Genomic DNA, 20,193 nt, shown 5'->3' with positions numbered 1-20,193 from the left:
AGCAAGTCAGGCAGCATTTGTGAAGGGAGAAACAGAGTTAACATTTCTGCTCAATGACCTGACATCAGAGGCAAAAGTGTTTAAGTTGTAGGGAGAAGGAGAGATGAAGACAATAAAGGGTTTTTATGTGAGAAGGTGAAGGCCAAGATTGCCTAGGTGATAATGCTTTTACAGCCATTGAGGTAACCAATAAATGATGGCAGTTATAGAAAAGAGAAAATAAAAAAAGAGAAGAGAATGTTTGGAAAAGTGGGATGTTGCTGAAATCTGAAATGAAAGAGAATGCAGGAAACATTAAGCATTTATGGAAAGAGAAAACCTGAGTTAATGTAATGCTGATGAGTTCTGATATAAATAGGAAAGGCTAGTTATCAGAGATTATGTACTTCAATAGAGTTCAAATTATGCCCGTCTCTTTGTGGGATACATGGAACACGTTTCAGTCTTACTCGGACACTCCCCCTGAATTATTTTTCCAGTACATTGATGACGTCATGGTGCTGTTTCTTGCATTTACACAGAGCTCAAAATTTCATAACCTTCAGCCAATTTCCACCTTCTCTTCATTTTTACATCATCCATATCTAACTCTTCACTTCTTTGACCTCTCTACCACAATCTCAAGGGATCGACTAGATCCCAAGATCTATTAAATGCCCATAGATTTTCACAGCTCAATTTATTTATAATATATCAATATTATTATTTATTAAAATTTATTATTATATATCAATAGATTTACACAACTACACCTCCTCCCACATTGCTTTGTGTAAGAACTCTATTCCATTCTCCTATCTCTTCTAGTGACAAGACGTGCCCCATCTGTACTCTGAATTATCTTCCTTTTTCACTTGTATGTGGCTTGCCTTCTACCATAGGTGACAAGGGTCTCAACCACATCTCTGTTTTGTGCACTTTCTGCTCAGCCCCTCTCCCAGATGGAGGAAGGGAGGGTTCCACATCCTCAACAGCCACCCCACCAGCCTCCTCATTCAGTGGATCATCCTCCATAACTTCTGCCATTTCAGTAAGATTCCATCATTAGTCTCCCCCTTCTCTTCCAGCATGACAAAGGAACGACTCCCTGGTCCCCTCTTCTATTTCCACCAAACATTCCCTTTCTTGTGGTACTTCCCTGTACAACTGCAGGAGATGCACCAGCTGCCCTTTTACCCCTGTCCTTTCCCATCATCCAAGCACCCATACAGTCCGTCCAGGTGAAACAGTGATTCATGTGTTTTTTATGATTTAGTTATTGCATTCAGTGCTTACTGTGTGGTCTCCCATACATTGAAAAAACAAGTACAGATTGAATGTTGCATTGCAGAACGCCTTTTCAAGTCTGAGGCATGATCCTGAGCCTTGTTAAGAAAGTCTCCCGTCCCCTTAATTCCATTGCCTGTCATTTTAATTCCCCATCATCCTCCCACTCTGACCTCTCTGTCTTCCTACTTTGTTCCAATGAAACCCAAGGTGAGGTCGAGGAACATCACCTTATCTTTTGATACCTTATCATTTGGGTACTTTACAGCTTTGGGACTTGCTATTGAATTAGACAATTTCAGACAAATGACCTTTTCTGTTTGTGTCAGAACTGGCCAGTTCAAATGTAAGCTCAGGCAGCTAAAAGGTAATCTCAGTTTTTCTCTCTGCACAAATGCTCAGTATTTGCAATACTTAATGTTTTTATTTCAAGTAATTGTGTTCTTCTTGGATCCCTCAGCTCTCCCACAGCTACCACGCTGCCCTTGAATCTGTTAACTGTAAACCATAGAATACTGTACATAGCAGTTGATTGGGTTACTTAGCTAGCAGCAGTTGTGACTGCAATCTTTCCTTGTATGTAACATTCATCATCCTGGGAAACAGTCTGGTGAATCATTGTTGCACTCCTTCTATGGCACTGGTATCCTTTCTTGGGTAAGGAGACCAAAACTGTAGATTGTACTCCAGCTGTGATCTCACCAAGGCCCTACATAATCACCTTTACTCTTGTAATAAAGGCCAACATGCTATTTCCGTTCCTAATTGCTTGCTGTTCTTGCATGTTAGTTTTTGACGATGTGCCCAAGGATACCTTGTCTGTTTGAAAATCAACATTTCCCAATTTGTTATGACTTTTTAAAAAGATATCACATTTTAAATTTGTTCACCGAAGTGGATGATCTCACATTTTTCCATGTTTTGTTTCATCTGCCATGTTTTTGCCCACTCCCATTCACTTGCCTATATTCTTGTGAAATCTCTTTACATCTTCATCTTTACTTGCAATCCAGGCTAGTTCTATATCATCACCAAATATAGAAGTATGACATTTGGTCCACTCAACCAACTTGTTGATTTTGAATAACTGGGGTCCAGGCACCAGTCCATCTAATGTCCCAGCTTGGTTCTTGCAGCTTGCTTCCTGTTTGCAGCATCTAATGCAACTTCTATTTTGGCAGCATCGCCTTCCTCCCAATCCAGGTCATATTACCATGACAGCTGATCTTGATAGCCACTTATTCCCCCATAGTTTTGACAGCAGATCAAAACAAAAACAGTATCTGTTTTTGCAATTCCCTCTCACAGACAAGGCTATTGACTCTTAACTTTGCCTTTTGATTTAAATTCCCATACCCTAATTCATGGTCAACTCTGGACCAAACTATCTTTCTTTTTCTTTTTACAGGCATAATGTTGATCATGCAGAGTGCAGTCTCCAGCTACTTCCTTGTACCCTCTTTATTGCATCTCCTTCAATCCTCCTGTCTTCATAATGTCTGCTGAAGAAATGTCTTCCCCTTGTCTTACCATTACCCTTTCCATGTGCCAACTGTCCATCATTTTACCTTTTATCATTTGCCAAATACTTGAATCTCATTGAAGGTGATTTCACATTTTTAACAAATTAATTTGGAAAAGAAAGTAAATGTGATATTACAACTGCAAATTGTCAGTATTGTACATTAATTATATGAGCCATATACTTTCAGATTAGTGCTGAATCTGAGGTAAATGACATCCTGTTTTCAATGGTTTTACAGTTTTCTCTCTGCTTAACAGTAGAGTCAGTGATCTGAAACCCATATCTTTCATACTTGTAGTTATACTTGAATTACCTCAGGAAGGATGTGGTTTCACATTCTTCCCAATTGTTTAACAGAGTTTGTCTTAAGCAGTTCTGAGGTTCATCTGCAAGCAATGTAACAACATTTCAGCTATTAAATTAAAGAATGTTTCTGTGTGATCAGTGTCACTTGATGGGGTATTGTGGGGTAGGGAGAATGCATCAAATCCTTGTCTGTAACAGGTTAATTTGTTTCAAGTCAACCTAAAATATACAGCATGACTGTTATGCAAAATGAGTTTTGGCTAGTTGTGCAAGACTTCACAGAGCCAATCATCAAATATAAATATAAAAATATATAAAATTTATAAATATATAAAAATAAAAAAAAATTGAGGGTAAAAAAAAATTCCTTGGAGGTACAGATGATTGCATACATTTTCATAAAATGAGGTATTTAGCATTTAATATCATGACCAACTATTCTTACTCTTTGGTAGTTATTTCTCATCCATGTCAGGCTCTATGTTAATACTTCCTTGCAAACAGTAATTGGGCAAGATTGGGATTTTTTGTGCACAGAAGGTGTAGCTGGGCAATCTTTTACATTGTCAGGTAAATGCCAATATCAGTCAGACTAGAACCAATTTGGTTATAGTTGTCACAAAATTTGTTATATTTTGTGAAAGCCCCTTTAAACTTGTCTACAAAATTTGGTGTTCTCTTTGACATCTCTGAGCCCTTCAGGACATTTTTTTGCACTGTGAATTTGGCATTCAACTTCTTTTCCACTATTTAAATGCCAACGATTTTTCTGGTGAGGATTCACCAAGGTTTGGTGAGGCTGGGGTCATGATTTTTCTGGTGAGGATTTACCAAGGTTTGGTGAGGCTGGAGTCATGGGTGGGGGAAGAAAAGGAAAAGACCCATGTATCAACTCCCAATAATAACAAGAATCTCACCTAAGCTATGATTGCTTCATTTTCATAAGTTAATCTGCAGCCCCCCCCCCCCCCCCCCAAACTTTATGGTGGATATTGACATGCAAAACATTATGTAATTTGTACTAAGGAAAGCTAATGCATACTCCCCATTTCCCTTCCTAAAACCAAATATTCTTTTCCATCTGACATTAACCATGGTCTCGGGAAAACAATTTTGTTAAGCTAAGCAACACACACAGAATGCTGTAGGAACTCAGTAGGTCAGGCAGCATCTATTGAGGAAAATATGCTGCCTCACCCGCTGAGTTCCTCCAGCATTTTATGTGTTGCTCCAGATTTCAGAATCTGCAGAATCTCTTGTGTCTTTGTTATGCTAAGACTACTGTGAACATCAATTTCAGCATCTGTCACGATGAAATGGAACAGTGGTACAGCGAGTAGATTTGCAGCCTCATTGCTCCAGTAACCCTGATTGATTTCTGTACTTGAGTATTGTCATTATGGGGTTTGCACATTTTCCCCTTGGCTACTAAGTGCTCCAGTATCCTCCCACATCCTCAGAACATGCATGTTGGTAGGTTAATTGGCCAGTGTACTTTGTGCCTAGTATGTTGGTAAGTGATAGATTCTGGGTAGGAGTTGATGAAAATGTTCCAGGGGAAATTTGTGGAAGAATGAGATTGCTCTGTGAGCTGGTATCAACTCGATTGTCTGAAATGGCCTTCCATTTTGCAGGGAAATGTGGAAGTCAGTCCTATTTATAAGAAAAATATATGGAAAATCTCCAAAATAATTGCCTCCTATTTTTATTTTGACAGGTTAGAGTTCTTAAAACTGCACACTATGATTTGATAATGTAATCATAAGAAAGGAATTAAGTTTAATATTAAAGAATGAAATAATTTGTATCGGGCTATGACAGCATGCATAGAATTCCGATATGTACAGTAAGACTTCAACAATCTGGCATTTTGCCAGATGTAGATTTTTCCAAACTATTGGATGTTATTCTTTATTAATACCCCAAAACATTTTCTTTAAATTTGCTTTTTTTTGTATGTTACACAGTATTCTAATAAATGTTCCAGTAAACCTGCTAAGTTCAAAGGGACTCCAGGAAACTGGACAGTTTGGAGAGAGTGTGGGAAGATTCCAAGTGACTTGAATGGGAGCATGAGAACTGGGACCCCCATGAGTTGCAAGGGAGTGTGAGAACCAGGGCCCCAGTGAGGGGGAAGGGAACATAGTAAACATCACCTAGTAAGCCAGATGCTGAATGATTAGGATTTCTAAATGGTTGGATAGCAAGAGTTTTATGGTATATTTGTAACTGCAAAACACTGGAGATGTTGGAAATCTGAAATAAAAACAGTTGCTGGAAATACTCAGGTGGTCAGTTAGCACTCATGACAAGAGGAACCAGCTTCCTCCCTTGCTCTCACACCACACCCCTCTCATCCCTATTTTTCTTGTCTATTATTAGGGATATTTCTTTTTAATTCTGACTTTTTTTCATGCTGAGAAGGTTAAATCTAATTGGCCTTCTAGAAGAGACTTCCTCTCCTTTACCTGTGTCAATGTTTTAAAGTTCTTCCAACAATGCTTTTGTCAGTAGTTGTGATGAAGATAGACAGCTTACAGATTTGATCCCTAGTCTTATTCAACTTTTAATTAGGTAAAAATGCTGGAAATGCCCAACAAGTCAACCAACATCTTTGTAGAAACTGTTATTATTTCAGATTGATTACTTAACATTGGGGGACAGTTTTTTTTCCTCATTTAAGTAGTGTCCTGTTAAATTTATTTGAGAATCCATAGCAGATCACTGCTCTCAAATTTGGTGATTAGTAGGAGGGTAAATTCTCATTCATGGAAAAGATAGATATCCCACAGTCTAGTTATTTTTAGTGTTTTTGTGAAATGCTGCGTCTTATAAAGAGCTTGACTTCATGGAACTATAGTCACCTCAGCATTTAGAATTTTGCAAACAAATCATACAAATTTCCATCTGAACATTTTGTTAATTATATTAAGGTGACAAAGACTGAGCTAGAAAAGCTGAAATCTGCCTACAGACACCTGGCAAAAGAAGCCACAGTTGCAAAGGAAAAATATAAAGACGCCCTTTTAAAAGGTAACAAATCAAAACTTGCAAAGTGTTTAAAAATACATTTCTGTTTTGATCATGATATTTTGAAAGTGAAGAAACTTTGAATTTGCACAGGGAACTATAAAGTGATTTTTAGGAATGATGTATTTCGTACTCTGACATAGGATAGTGCAAGTAATTTTCATTGCTTTGAAAGTTGTTGGCCATGCCTCAAAATGAACAGAGTATTCTTCTGAGGATACTGAGTAGATGAGTGTAATTTAGTAAATTTCATGAATTTATGAAAGACAATAGAGTTGATGTGTGTAAAGAAGATGAAGACTTCCAAAATAAGCATCATATTAACCAGCTGCATTAAAAGTTGATGTGAATGTGCATCAGTTAGCACCAATAAACAGTAGGAATGTAGTGGTCTGCTTAATTGATTCATAAGTTGCATTTCTGTTCTATTAAGTGCAAATGGCAAATTACTGCTCCTGATGTTGTACCTGTTTACATCCCTCCACAGTTATAAATTCCAGGCATCCATAAGTTGCAGTTGCAAATGCAAGTTTAATTCATAGTTACAAGGCCAGGAAGAAATAAGTGAACAGCTTTAATCCTTGAAATTGATTTACAGAGAAAGATTGGGGTATTTTTCTTTGCAATTACTCCAAGATTGACAACTAAATGCTTAGTAAAGGGAAGCACACAACACTTTCTCTTGTCAATCACCATAAAGGAATAAAACAAAGTATTGGAGCCCAATACAATTACTTTAACATTTAAGGTTATCTTCTTTTATCTTAAGTGCCAGGTAAGAATGTGACATTTGCCCAGAGAATAAAAGTAAACAAGATCATGGAACACAGTACAGCACAGGAACAGGCCCTTCAGCCCACAATGTTGTGCCGAACTAATTAAGCTAATGATGCCTAATTACGCACATCCCTTCTGCCTGCACATGGTGTATAACACTCTATTCTCTGCATATTCATTTAAGAGGCTATCTAAGATCCTCTTAAACGCCTCTATCATATTTGCCTCCACTGCCACCCCTGGCAGCGCATTCCAGGCATCCACTACTCTGTGTAATTAAAAACAAAAACTTGCCACGCACATCTGCTTTAACTTTCCCCCTCTCACCTTAAATGCATGCCCCCTAATATTAGACATTTTGACCCTGGGCAAAAGATACCAGCTGTCTATCTATGCCTCTCCTAATTTTACAAACTTCTATCAGGTCTCCCCTCTGCCTCCGCTGCTCCAGAGAAAACAACCCAAGTTTGTCCAACCTCTCCTTATAGCACATGCCCTCTAATCCAAGCAGCATCCTGGTAAACCTCTTCTGTACCCTCTGCAAAGCCTCCATGTCCTTCCTATAATGGGGCAACCAGAATTGAATACAATACTGCACATGCCACCTAACCAGAGTTTTATAAAGCTGCGACATAACCCCTGACTTGAACTCAATGCCTCAACTAATAAAGGCAAGCATGCCATACGCCACCTTTACCACCCTGTCGACTTGTACAGCCAGTGAGCTATGGACTTGGACCGCAAGATCCCTCTGTACATCAACGCTGTTAAGGTCCTGCCATTAGTGTGTACTTTCCCTTTACATTTGATCTCCCAAAGTGCAACACCTCACACTTGTTCAGAAGACAACCATAGTTGTATCTGATATGTTGTAACTGAATTATTCTTAAAATGAAATTTTGAAATATTTATTTTTGCAACTGCCAGCCACTGAATAAGTAGTTCAGGTTCATTTGCTTACTATGCCTTGTATTATTCTCTGGCAGAATGTTGCAGCTAAAACTGCAGTACTTTCCGATCTGCAAATGCTTTTGCTTTTGGAATCTTGAAAAAGTAACTACTGGAGAGCAATTTTTTGAAAAATGTAAACGTATATTCAAACGTCTGCATATAACATCTGCAGAACTGGTCAGTATTGGGAACTGTCAGTGGTGGGGGGAGAGGAAATAAACAGAAGTATTTCCATCAAAAGTGAATATTTGGGAGGGAAAATGGTGCAAAACTGGGACAGCTGTTTGGAATATGTAACATAAAATTTGCTTGCTGAGTAATATATGAAAGAAATGGATGCAAGACCAAAGAATTAGCAGGTGGTTACCCTGCACGGTTGATTTTATTTTGAATGGCAGGTCAACAGCGAGTCATTTGTGCACATTTTATGGTTAGAATTTTCTTGATAATTGAAACAATTTTTTGTTTGCTCAATATTTTTATGCATTGTGGCTTTTCCTGCTAAATTGCTTGTTAATCATGACTTACAGGACATAATATCTGGAGGTCTTAAGGGAATATGATTTCAAATTGACTGAATCTACACTATGGTAGACTTTATGAATTTGGTTAATAAAGCAGAAACTGATTAACTTGATTATATTTATCATGAGACGGAAGTAAAACATTGATAAATATACATTTCATGTAATTGTGGGTTTCCAATGTGACATGAATGAATTAGTTCCATAAAAGCATTCCAAGTTGTGGCCGGTACATGAATAACTTGTTTCATTTTCATCACAACCCCAGACTTGCAGAAATATTTTCTTATGTTTTGAGTTGCTTCAGGCTGTAAGGGATAAAATCAGTAATGGCAGTCAGCCTGGTTACATAAATATAAACCTTTTAAGTTTGTTGAAGTTGTGGATTTTACCTTCAGTTTGCAAGACTTTGTACTTGTTAAAAGTACTACAGTAAAATAATCAAGCCAAAATAAAATAAACTGTTAAGGACAACTGTAAACATTGCAGTGACCTATTGGAATTGTTTTTGTTACACAACCTGTGAGGCATGTGAAAATTTGATGCTGTTAATTCAATAAATATTTAATTCAACTCTCTTCCTCTTGTATTTCTTATTGGTGGCTATATCAGTAAACAAGAAATGTTTCACTCACTAAAACAGGCAGGCAAATTCTGTATTAGAGTATGTGGCTTGGTTTGTGTTTGTTTTCCAGATTACAAAAAAAATTTATAGTGCCAAATACCTACCTGTGCTAAGAGTTTGCCCAAGTAAAATTCAACACAAGTACCATTTGGATATAAGAAATGGAAGCAGGAATAAGCTGTTCTGCATCTCAAGCCTGCGATAATGTCTGTAATGTTCTTCGGAATTCTGGTTGATCTGATTTTGGCCTCAACTACACACTCCTCTCTGTCCCTATTGTCCAAAAACCTCTCTTCCTGGCAGTTTCCTGCTCAGATCTCCCAGGTGTAGTTAGGCAGTGAGCAGGTAGTTAAAATGAAATTGGAATACTCCTATAAATGTTTTGCAGTGCAGAGATTTTACTTGTTACTTGGTAGCATTTTATACCGGAGGAAGTGTTTGATGTTTTCAATGAATTGCCAATATTGAAAGTTCTTGTTTGCACGTCTTTGGAATCTACTCCAGGAAGGAAAATTCACTTCCCTTGTCTTCCTTTTCTATCAATCTCCACCCAGTGCTTTAAGTCCTTGAATCTGGATCCTGTTAAAACAGGAATCAACCATTCTCATTTTTTTTTTAAAAGTACCCAAAACAAAAAATAAGTGTAATTTACCATTATTGACAAGTCACAAAAAGCATATTTTGTTGAGGTTATTGTTGGAAATCTTCACTTGAGCAGAAAGTAAATTGTTTTTGAACTGATAACAACACCCCATTTTGTTCCTGAAATCTGCAGCTTTTGGAAGTATGATTTAGACTTGAGGAATTGATTGAACTTGCAAGGAGTTGATGTTTGAAGAATTGTCAGGTTTATCTTTGAAAACAATTGAATTTCTGAAGTTTGTACTTTTGTGTTTTCTGTCCTTCAGGTAAAGAGACTGAGAAAGCTAAAGACAGATTTGACAAGGCCACAATGAAACTCCATAATCTACACAACCAGTATGTGCTGGCAGTGAAGGGCGCCCAGTTACATCAGGAACAATATTATGATAAAGTTCTTCCTCTGCTCCTTGATTCTCTTCAGAAGATGCAAGAGGAAATGATTCTTGCATTGTAAGAAATATTCTAGATAATTCATCTACCACTTTTTTTAATAGAAGAGTGTGTTAATGTATAAGTTTTTGAGCATTGTACTATTTTTGGCAATGTAAATGGACAAATAATGCACAGATTTTAATTTGGGGGACTGATCTTTTAATAAAAGTTGTTCAGCATTTTTATGTGCAATGTAGGCATGCAATAAGAATTGTTACTAAAAGTAAAAATTTTAAAAATGCAAATGCTGGAAATCTGAAATAAAAACAGAAAATGCTGGAAACATTGAGCAGGTCAGGCCACATTTGTGGGAAGAGAAATAGAGTCAATGTTTTGGGTCAAAGGCTCTGTCAGAACTGGGAAGGAGACAAAAGGAGCTTGTTAAGCTACAGGGAGGGTAGGGGAGTGAGCATGTGTCCCTGCTCTGCATTTCACAATACCTACATTCTTTTGTCTATGTTCTTGCTCTCTAACTGTTCCCAGTTACTCATTGGCCAGAAAACCTTGTTTACAGCTTATCCCTATGGTTACCCTGGTTTTCCCCTATCAGAGACTCCTTCCCCCACTCCACTCCCACCCCCACCCTCTCTGCTGCTTAATAAGCTCCTTTTGTCACCTTTTCAGTTTTGGCAAAAAATTGTTACAATATTTGCAAACGGCAAATTTATTTCCTTCCACCCAAAACCAAGTCCCCACTCCTTTATACCTAAAAAGTTGTCAGTTGTAGACAGTGAAAGAAATTGCCACTGAAGTTTGACCGGAAAAAATTGATTTAATTTAGCAGTGAAGTTTGTTCAGGTTGTTGGATGTAAGAGGAAGGAGGGTGTGAGAATGAAGAGGTAACTTGATGGATATTTTAATTTCAGCTCAGATTTATCTGGGTATGAATACACAGATAAATCTAAGCATTGATTCTTGCCACTACTGACAATGTATAGGAGAAACCGAATTAGAAAAAATAATCTGAAATTTCCTGAAAAATTGGATTACGGTCATGGTGCATATACATTATTAGTATTGGAGTGCAAAAGTTCCAGTCATTTATGACAGTTTCAAATTATAATAATTTTTAAACAGTTTCAAGTTTTCCTTTTTCACTTATGCTGCTTTGCATGTGAAAATTAAACTTAGCTCTGCTATGATTCAAGATAGTGGTAGAGGCAAGTTTCTTTCAGTTGGACCAGTTCTCTTGTTATTTTAGCATGATGAAGTCGTGAATGTAGCCTTCTAGGCTGAAAATGACAAGTTTGGAATCAGATGATTTTGAAGGGAAATAGGAAGAGAGTCCAGATTTGGTCACGCTCCTGCCACTAACCTACAGCTGAATTTTGTAAAAACTTGTTTGACTACTGAAAGGTTGGATATGTGAAGAAGCAGGAAAAAAAATCAAACATCTCAACTCAAGATTTGACTCCATTTAAATCAAGAAGACTGGCTTGTTGGTATTTTTTTGGTCAGGGTTAATTTTGCTTGAAACTTGTGAAGAATGTTGTTGTGCATATATTGGAATTTTCTGTGAGGGAAAAGACCTTGAATGTTACACTACTGGCTAACATCCTGTTATTTTGACTAGGCTAAAAGAAATGTGTATAGTTGTCTTAAATGTCATTTGCTGATATAGGTAATGGGGCTTTTTTGCCTTTTCTTGCTTTTTGAACTTGGCATTTATAGTTTGAATGCATGTTGAAGTATTGAGAGGTTATCCTATTTAGTCTGATAGAGAAACCCCTCAAAGCAGAATAACCAACTTAGTTTTTAATGTCAGTCTAAGTAGTAAGAAGCATTGCATAGGTTACGTTGGAGAGCTGTGGTTAACAGCTCTAAAGTTCTTTTAGGAAAATGGACCAAATAATGACAGACGTAGGCAGTATTGACCCATTAAATATTGGATATTATTTACCTATGGATTATACCAATTCAATGCTTGTAAATATTACTAGGAGATAACACTGTGATAAAAACATGATCAGAGCTTGAAAGTGAGAGTCACTCCATTGTAAGAATAAAGGAACCTTGCTCCACATGACAAATCAGTTTGACAGAAAACATCTTGGAAAGTGCATGCATAATTCCTCAGTTCTTCGTCCAGAATGGAAGACTTGGACCAGGGAGAATGATAAAAATATTGGCTGATACTGATTTTTGCTAGTATCTTGACATATTCCAATTAATTTTCAATGGAATATTTCCATAAAATCAACTGTAGGGGATCAGTGTGCCTAACACTGACGGATATTCACTGCCATCTTTGTTTTTTTTTGGGGATATTCTGGACCAAGCTATAAGCATTTCTTACATGATCAGCAAAAATCTTACAACATGCAGATTAGGAAAAATATTTTTAGTAATCCACCTACAATAATAATCATACAAGGCATCAAACTGAACAATTCAAGAACCCTATTTTTATATGAGTCCACAATATTGATCTCCTTTGTCTTACTGCCCAAATAACTCACTGTTGGTTTCAGCAAATGTAAATATTTTATGTGGGTGTCTGTTGTGATACAGTATCCATCTAAATGCAGCACTGGGGTAAGGGGAATCAGTGCAATTCTGAAACTGTTTTGCTGCATGAGATTTGGACAACTATATTAAGTGACAAAGAGGGTTAGTGGGGACAGAATTTAAGTTTTCTATTTTCCCTGCCTTGAGAGCCCCATTTCTGCTAGGATTTAGTCCTTGCATACGATGAATTTCCTTTTCATTCAGCCACACAGTGCTTCAGCTGAAAATGGGATGACATTTTCTGCCAGTTCTGCCTTCTTAGTTGGCACTGTCATGGTTGGGGAAAGGATGTTTCCATTTCGGGTAATATTTGGAACAAAGGCAAACACCTTTGGAACCCGTTCTGCTCCAAATTGTGCCTTTTTCAGATGTAGCACTATGAGTTGACATGTAGAATTAAGCGAATGATCAACTTTCGAACTTCTGCTTGAAATTTTCAAGTCTTGGATGAGTAGCAGTTTCTTTACCAAACATTGTTATGACTGAAGCCATGTTCATTCACTGTATTGCAAATGCCAGATACTTGCCACCTTATTTTCATTCCCTTTTCATCCACCTTCTCAAACTGACATCAAACCAAGTTTCTCTACATCTCAAATAGCAGCTGTTTCAACCTTGATAATGTCAATTGCTTTTGCATATCTGTTGCTGAATCCTCATCTGTACCATTATCATTCCTGAACTTTACTATTTTAGTCTCATGCAAAAAACATGCAAAATTCTGCTGCCCATATTGTTTTGCATGCACATTATTCTTGTTTTCATTGACCCACTGGGTCTTATAATTTAAAATATCTATTGTATTTGTGTGTCTCGTGGTCTTTTTCCTCACTGTCAGTGACTTTCTCCTACTCTATAGCTAAACACTTTTACTAAATTCTCCATTGTTGCCTCTGCTTCTCGTATTTCCCCTTGTCCTACTATTGCTAGCCAGGCTTTCTCCCCTTGAGGTCCACTGCTTGGAATTCATAGAATCATAGAAACATACAGCAGGGAAACAGTCCCTTTTCCTATCCCAGGTTATTGATAGAGGCAAGCAAAGAGATTGTTGAGGCCTTGACAAAGATCTTTGTATCCTCTTTAGCCACAGGCAAGGTCCCAAAGGACTGGAGAGTAGCCAATGTTGCTCCTTTGTTTAAGAAGGGCAATAGAATCCAGGAAATGAGAGGCTATCAGAGGAAGGGAAGCTATAGGAGAGGACTCTTGGGGATAGGAATTACTCACTTTTGGAAAAGCATGGGCTTATTTAGGGATAGCTAGCATGGCCTTGTGTGGGAGAGGTGATGTCTTCAAATTTTTGAGGAGGTGATGAAGATGATCGACGGTAGGGCAGTGGATGTTATCTACATGGACTTAAGTGAGGCATTTGACAAGGTCCCTCATTGTAGGCTGATCCAGAAGGTTCCATGGTGGATTCCATGATGGATCCATGGTGACTTGGTAGCCTGGATTCAAAATTGGTTTGGCCATAGAAGACCAATGGTAGTGGTCAATGGGTAGAGGTCTGTGACCAGTGGTGTTTTAGGGATCAGTGCTGGGATCTCTGTTGTTTGTGATTGACTTGGACAAAAATGTAAATGGGCTAATTTGTATGTTTGCAGATGACACAAAAATTGGTGGAGTTGCAAATAGTGAAGGTTGTCAAAGGATACAGCGGGATATAGATCAGTTGCGGATATAGGTGGAGAAATGGCAGATGGAGTTTAATCCAGGGAAGTGTGGCACTTTGGGAGGTCAAATGCAAGGGGAAAGTATACAGTTAATGACAGGACCTTTAGGAGCATTGATGTACAGAGGGATATTGGCGCCCAAGTCCATAACTCCCTGAAAGGGTGGTAAAGAAGGCATATGGTATGCTTGCTTTCATCGGTTGGGGCATTGAGTATAAGAGTAAGGAAGACATGTTGCAGCTGTCTAAAACTTTGGTTAGGCCCCATTTTGGAATATTGTGTCCAGTTCTGGTTGACCCATTACAGGAAGGATGTGGAGGCTTTGGAGAGGATGCAGAAGAGGTTCACCGGGATGCTGCCTGGATTAGCGAGTATTAACTGCAAAGAGAGGTTGGACAAACCTTGATTGCTTTCTCTGGAGCATCAGAGGCTGAAGGGGCACCTGCTAGAGGTTTTTAAATTATGACAAATGCAGATAGGGTAGATAGTCGGAGTCTTTTTCCCAGGGTAGAAATGTCAAATACTAGAGGGCATATCTTTAGGGTGGGGGAGAGTGGAAGTTTAAAGGAGATGTGCGAGGTAAGTTTTATTTTACATAGAGAGTGGTTACCTGAGTTGACCATGCTGCCATGAGTGGTGGTGGAAGCAGACACTCTAGTGGTGTTTAGACAAGCACATGAACATGCAGGAAGTTGGGGGGGGGGAGGATTATTGATCATGTGCAGGCAGATAGGTTTACATCAATTTGGCGTCATGGTCGGCATGATGAGCTGAAGGGCCTGTTCCTGTGTTGTCTTGTTCTATATTCTCTGTTTTGCTCCACCTCATCCATGTTGACGGTGATGTCTTTCTATGCTAATCCCATTTGCCTGCATTAGGCCCATATCCCGCTATGCCTCACCTGTCCAAATGCCTTTGTAATAATATCTTCCTCCAACACTTTCTTTGGTAGCTCGTTCCAGATCTTCACCACCCTCTGAATGGGAAAAACTTACCCCTCTGATATCCTTTAAATTTCTCCCCTCTCACCTTAAACCTGTGCCCACTAGTTCTAGATTCCCCTGCCCTGGGAAAAAGATTCTGACTATCAATCCTATCTATGCCCCTCTTAACTTTAAGGTTACCCCTCAGTCTCTGATATGAAAAACATGATGATGCTGGAGGAACTCAGCAGGCTAGGCAACATTTGTGGAGAAAAGCAGGCAGTCAACGTTTCTTCTTCCTTCTTCCTGACCTGAAACATTGACCGCTTGCTTTCCTCCACGGATGCTGCCTGGCCTGCTGAGTTCCTCCAGTGTCATCGTGTTTTTCATCTAGCTTCCAACATCTGCAGTCCTTTGTTCCTCAGCCTCATATGTTCCAGTGAGAATAAACCCAGCCTACTAATCTCTCCTTATAACTACAACCGCCCCCCCACCCCATTCCAGGCAACATCCTGGTGAATCTCTTGTGCACCCTCTTTAGTGTTACCACATGCTTCCTGCAGTGCCACGACCAAAACTGTACATATTATCTAAATGCAGTCTAACTAATGTTCTGTACAACTGCAACATGACATCCCAACTCTTGTACTCAATGCTTTATCCTATGAAGGCAAGCATACCAATGCCTTTTTCACTACCCTATCCACCCATATTGCCACTTACAGGGAGCTATGGACTTGTACCCAAAGATCTCTGTATATCAACACTCTTAAAGTCCCTGGCATTTGCTCTATATGTCTTATCAGAATCTGACCATCCAAATTACATTAACTCATAATTGTCTGGATTAAATTCCATCTGCCAGCACTCTGCCCGACTTTCCAGCTGATCTTTGTTCGACTCTATTCTTTGACAAGCTTCTTTGCTACGTATGACTCCACCAATTTTTGTGTCATCTGCAAACTTACCAATCACACCCTTGACATTCTCATCCAAGTCAATTATATATTTTACAAAACAACAAAGGTCCCAAGACTGATCCCTGCAGTATACCACGAGTTACAGATTTCCAGTGAGAAATAACACCCATTCACTACTACCCTCTGCCTCCAATCATCCAGCCTATTTTGGATCCAGTTTACTAACGCACTTTGGATTCCTTGTGCCTTAACCTTGTGGACCAGCCTACCATGTGGTGCCTTGTCAAAAGCCTTACCAATATCCACGTATACTGCTTTGCCCTCATCAATTTTCCTCATCACCTCCTTAAAAAAAATTCAGTCAGATTTGTGAGGCTTTAGGATCTCTACTTTCTCACCTCATTTTAAGAATCTCTTTAAAATCAGACTCCAGCTTTTTCAGTTTTATGTTTTCCTTAAAATTCATCTGTGAACAAAGTTTTAGTCCTGTTCTTAATAACTCCTCTGATTTTTGGCTTCCATTTTGAAATTGTATCTGAAGTACTTTAAAGGCACTACATAATGTAAGTCATTTAAGCTTTATCGGCTGTATACTTAACGGAAGAAAAGAGGTTGATTAAAATTCCTTCTGGTTAATGAGGAGGTAATATTAGAAATATGTGGCCACGTTGCCTATCCTTCAATCAAAGAGATGTAGAATGCAAAAATTTCTTGGACCTGAATGAAAACAAGGGGATTAACATTCTTTCACAATTAAACTAGAGATTATAACAATTTTTGTACTGAAAGCTGAGGAAAATTTGTTTAAAATCAAATAACAAGAACTGGATGACATGGATGTGGGAGGTAAGATCAGTAAGTTTGCGGATGACACAAAGATTGGCAGAGTCGTTCATAGTGTGGAGGTTAGTCTTAGGCCGCAGAGAGACATTAATGTTTTGGTGAAATGGGCTGAAAAATGGCAGATGGATTTTAATCCAGACAAATGCGAAGTGATGGATTTTCAGAGCACTAATGAGACCAGGACATACTGTATACCATGAGTGGTAGGGTCTCGGGTATTAAGGAACAGAGGGACCTTGGAGTCCATAGACCCTTGAAAGTGGCAATTCAGGTAGACAATGTGCTTGAGAAGGCATATGGGATACTGGCTTCCGTTATTTGGGGCATTGAATATAGAAGTAGAGAGGTAATGCTCCAACTTCATAAAATCTCAGTCAGACCTCAGCTGAGTATTGTGTGCAGTTCTGATATCCAAGGTATAGGAAGGATCTGACAGTACTGGAGAGGGTGCAAAGGGGATGTACCAGGAGGTTACCTGGGATGGAGCAGTTCAATTGTAAGGAGAAACTGGAGAAGCTAGGTCTGTTCTCGCTGGAGCGGAGGAGGTTAAGAGGTGATATGATTGAGCTATATAAAAGCTATGAGGGATACAGATATAGTAAACTGCAGGAAACTTTTCCCTATATCAGAGGTAGATAAAACTAGAGGATATAGGTTTAGGGTATATGAATGGGACCTTCTTCACCCAGAGTGGCAAGTAGCTGCAATGCACTGCCTGAGAGAATGGTTGAAACTGTGTTGCTGACAGCATTTAAGAAGGGTCTAGGTGAACACTTGAATCACTTGGGCATAGAGGGCTGTGGACCAAGTGTTGAGCAAAGTGGTTAGTACGGAAGGGTGCTCACCAGTCGGTGTTGACAAGTTGGGCTGAATGACCTATTTCAGCCCAATCAGCTGTATCATTCTATGACTCTAACTCTGAAGTTGGTCTTAAAACAGAAATGTTCATTTACCTCAGTTAACTTCAGTTTTTTTTCTGCATAACATTCCATGTTTTCCATTTGACAATTGTTCCTTATGAAATTACCTTCAAAATTTGTACAATAGATTTATACAATCTAAGGTGAAGGGTTATTGTTTAAAAATAAGGGGTTACTTATTTAAAATATAATATATCTAATGTGCAACAAGTCTATGATGCAAATAAAGATGCATATTAGGAGATTATTGGAGTTTAGAAGAGAGGGGAGACTTGAAGGGTCTTGAAGTGTAGATGTAGAGAGGTTGTTTCTTGTGGCTGAATCTAAAATAGGGGTCATGGTTTAAAACCAAGGGAGTTGTTTATTTAAGATAGAGATGGGGTGTATTTTTTCCTGACTCTGGAACTCTTCCTCAGAGTGGAAGCAAAGTCTTTGAATATTCTTAAGGCAGAGGTAGATAAATTCTTAATACACAATTGGGTGAAAGGTTACAAGAGGTAGATTGGAATACAGAGTGGGAGTTAACATGACAGAGCGGACTTGAAGGGCCAGATGGGCTACTCCTCCTCCTAATTCCAATTTCAAAATGCTAAATTAATGGTGGGGATATTTTCTCTTCAGATAAATGAGTGACAGAAATTGCTTTGTGTTGAAATGTTGCTACCTTTTAAGTTTTTTCATTTCTTAGAATGCCAATTGGAATATAGAATGTTCTTCATTGTTGGTTTTGGTTAAACTTTCTTAATCAAATTTTTTTTAAAAATGAAGGAATCAGATAATGATCAGCTAGTTTACTTTTCTCGGGTGGGATGGTGTTAAATTTCTTAAACTTTCTAGCTACATTTACCAGGGTAATTGGAGGGTGATTTGTATATAGTGCAAAGACTTTGAGGAGTGGGGAGTTAAATCACTTGCTGGAGAATACCTATCCATTGCCTGGTCTCAAAGCCACAGAATTTATATATTTGGTCCAGTTAAGGCTCTGGTCAATGATGAGCCCAGGAATAAAGAAGTTGAGGAATAAAGAAGTTGAGGAATTCAACAATGATAATGCATTTTGAATGTTCTGGAGAAGTGGTTAAACTATCTTTTAGAGATTTGTGTGGTGTATATACATTGCTTTACAATCCCTAGCCATTTCGTTGCCATTAACAAGCCTTCATCACCCTATCAGCTTATATCAATCCCTATCACTAATAATAGTGATCTCTTGGTCTCCACACTGGCACATATGTCCATGCCACATATGCGGCACGGTAGCATAGCGGTTAGCTCGATGCTATTACAGCTCCAGCGATTGGGGTTCGATTCCTGTCGCTGTCTGTAAGGAGTTTGTACGTTGTCCCTGTGTCTGCGTGGGTTTCCGCCGGGTGCTCCGGTTTCCTCCCACATTCTAAAAAAAGACGTACAGGTAGGATAATTTGGGTTTAAAATGGGCGGCGTGGACTCGTTAGGCCGGAAGGACCTGTTACCACGCTGTAAAATAACATTTTAAAAAAAAATTAAATTTATCCAGGTCTTGATGCATGTGGGTATAGTTTGCTTTGTGATCTGAGAGATCGTAAATGGAATAGATTGCTGAAATCATTAGTGAATGTCCCTGCTCTGGCCATATGCCAAAGTGAAAGTCATTGATAAAGTAGCTGACAGTGATCTGGCATAAGGAACTGCTGCAGGGACAATCTGGGACTGAGATGATAGCCAGCAACAATCACAGTAATCTTCCTTTGTAAAGGATGTAACTCTCAAGAGTTTAGTTTAAAAGTTTTTTTCCCTGGATTACCAATTATACTAGGTCTTCATGGTGTTACTATGATAAAACAAAAAATGCTGGGAATGCCCAACAGGACAGGCAACATCTGTGGAGAAAGGAATAGTTAATATTTCTGATCAATGACAGAACTGGAAAAATTGTGGAAAACAAAACAAGACATGTTTTAAGTTGCAGAGAACGGGAATGGTGGGTAGAACAAATGAAATGTTTGTGCCAGTGTGGAGACCAAGAGATAATAGTGACAGAGATTGATATTAGCTGATAGGGATTGATATTAGCTGATAGGGTGATGAAGGCTTGTTAATGGCAACGAACTGGCTAGGGATTGTAAAGCAAAAAACTGCAGAGCTGGGAATCTCAGATATATTTTCTATTTACTCTGTTGAATATTCTTCTTCCCTTTACACCTCCAGTCCAATCAGGTGTCATGAATAATCTTCTTCTTCATCCCTCTTGCCTTCCACCAGTCCATATCACCTGTTTTCTCAGTCACGACCCTTTCACAGACATTTCCTTTATTCTCTTCACCTTTCTGTCTTCCCTGCAATTTAAAAATA

General features: G+C 38.7%; 1 protein-coding gene across 4 annotated transcripts in view; it reads left to right on the top strand.

The window, feature by feature from the left end:
- The window catches only part of fer (fer (fps/fes related) tyrosine kinase), a 116,550-nt gene that overhangs the window by 21,480 nt on the left and 74,877 nt on the right, over positions 1-20,193 (top strand). For all 4 annotated transcript variants that reach the window (XM_052020108.1, XM_052020106.1, XM_052020107.1 and 1 more), the window contains 2 exons: positions 6,031-6,130; positions 9,913-10,096. In XM_052020108.1, coding sequence (XP_051876068.1) covers positions 6,031-6,130; positions 9,913-10,096 — 284 coding nt within the window. The remainder of the gene's footprint in view (positions 1-6,030; positions 6,131-9,912; positions 10,097-20,193) is intronic.

This window comes from Pristis pectinata, chromosome 7, assembly GCF_009764475.1.
Source record: "Pristis pectinata isolate sPriPec2 chromosome 7, sPriPec2.1.pri, whole genome shotgun sequence".
Classification (NCBI taxonomy): Eukaryota; Metazoa; Chordata; class Chondrichthyes; order Rhinopristiformes; family Pristidae; genus Pristis; species Pristis pectinata.
This window is presented reverse-complemented; position numbering and strand designations above follow the sequence as displayed.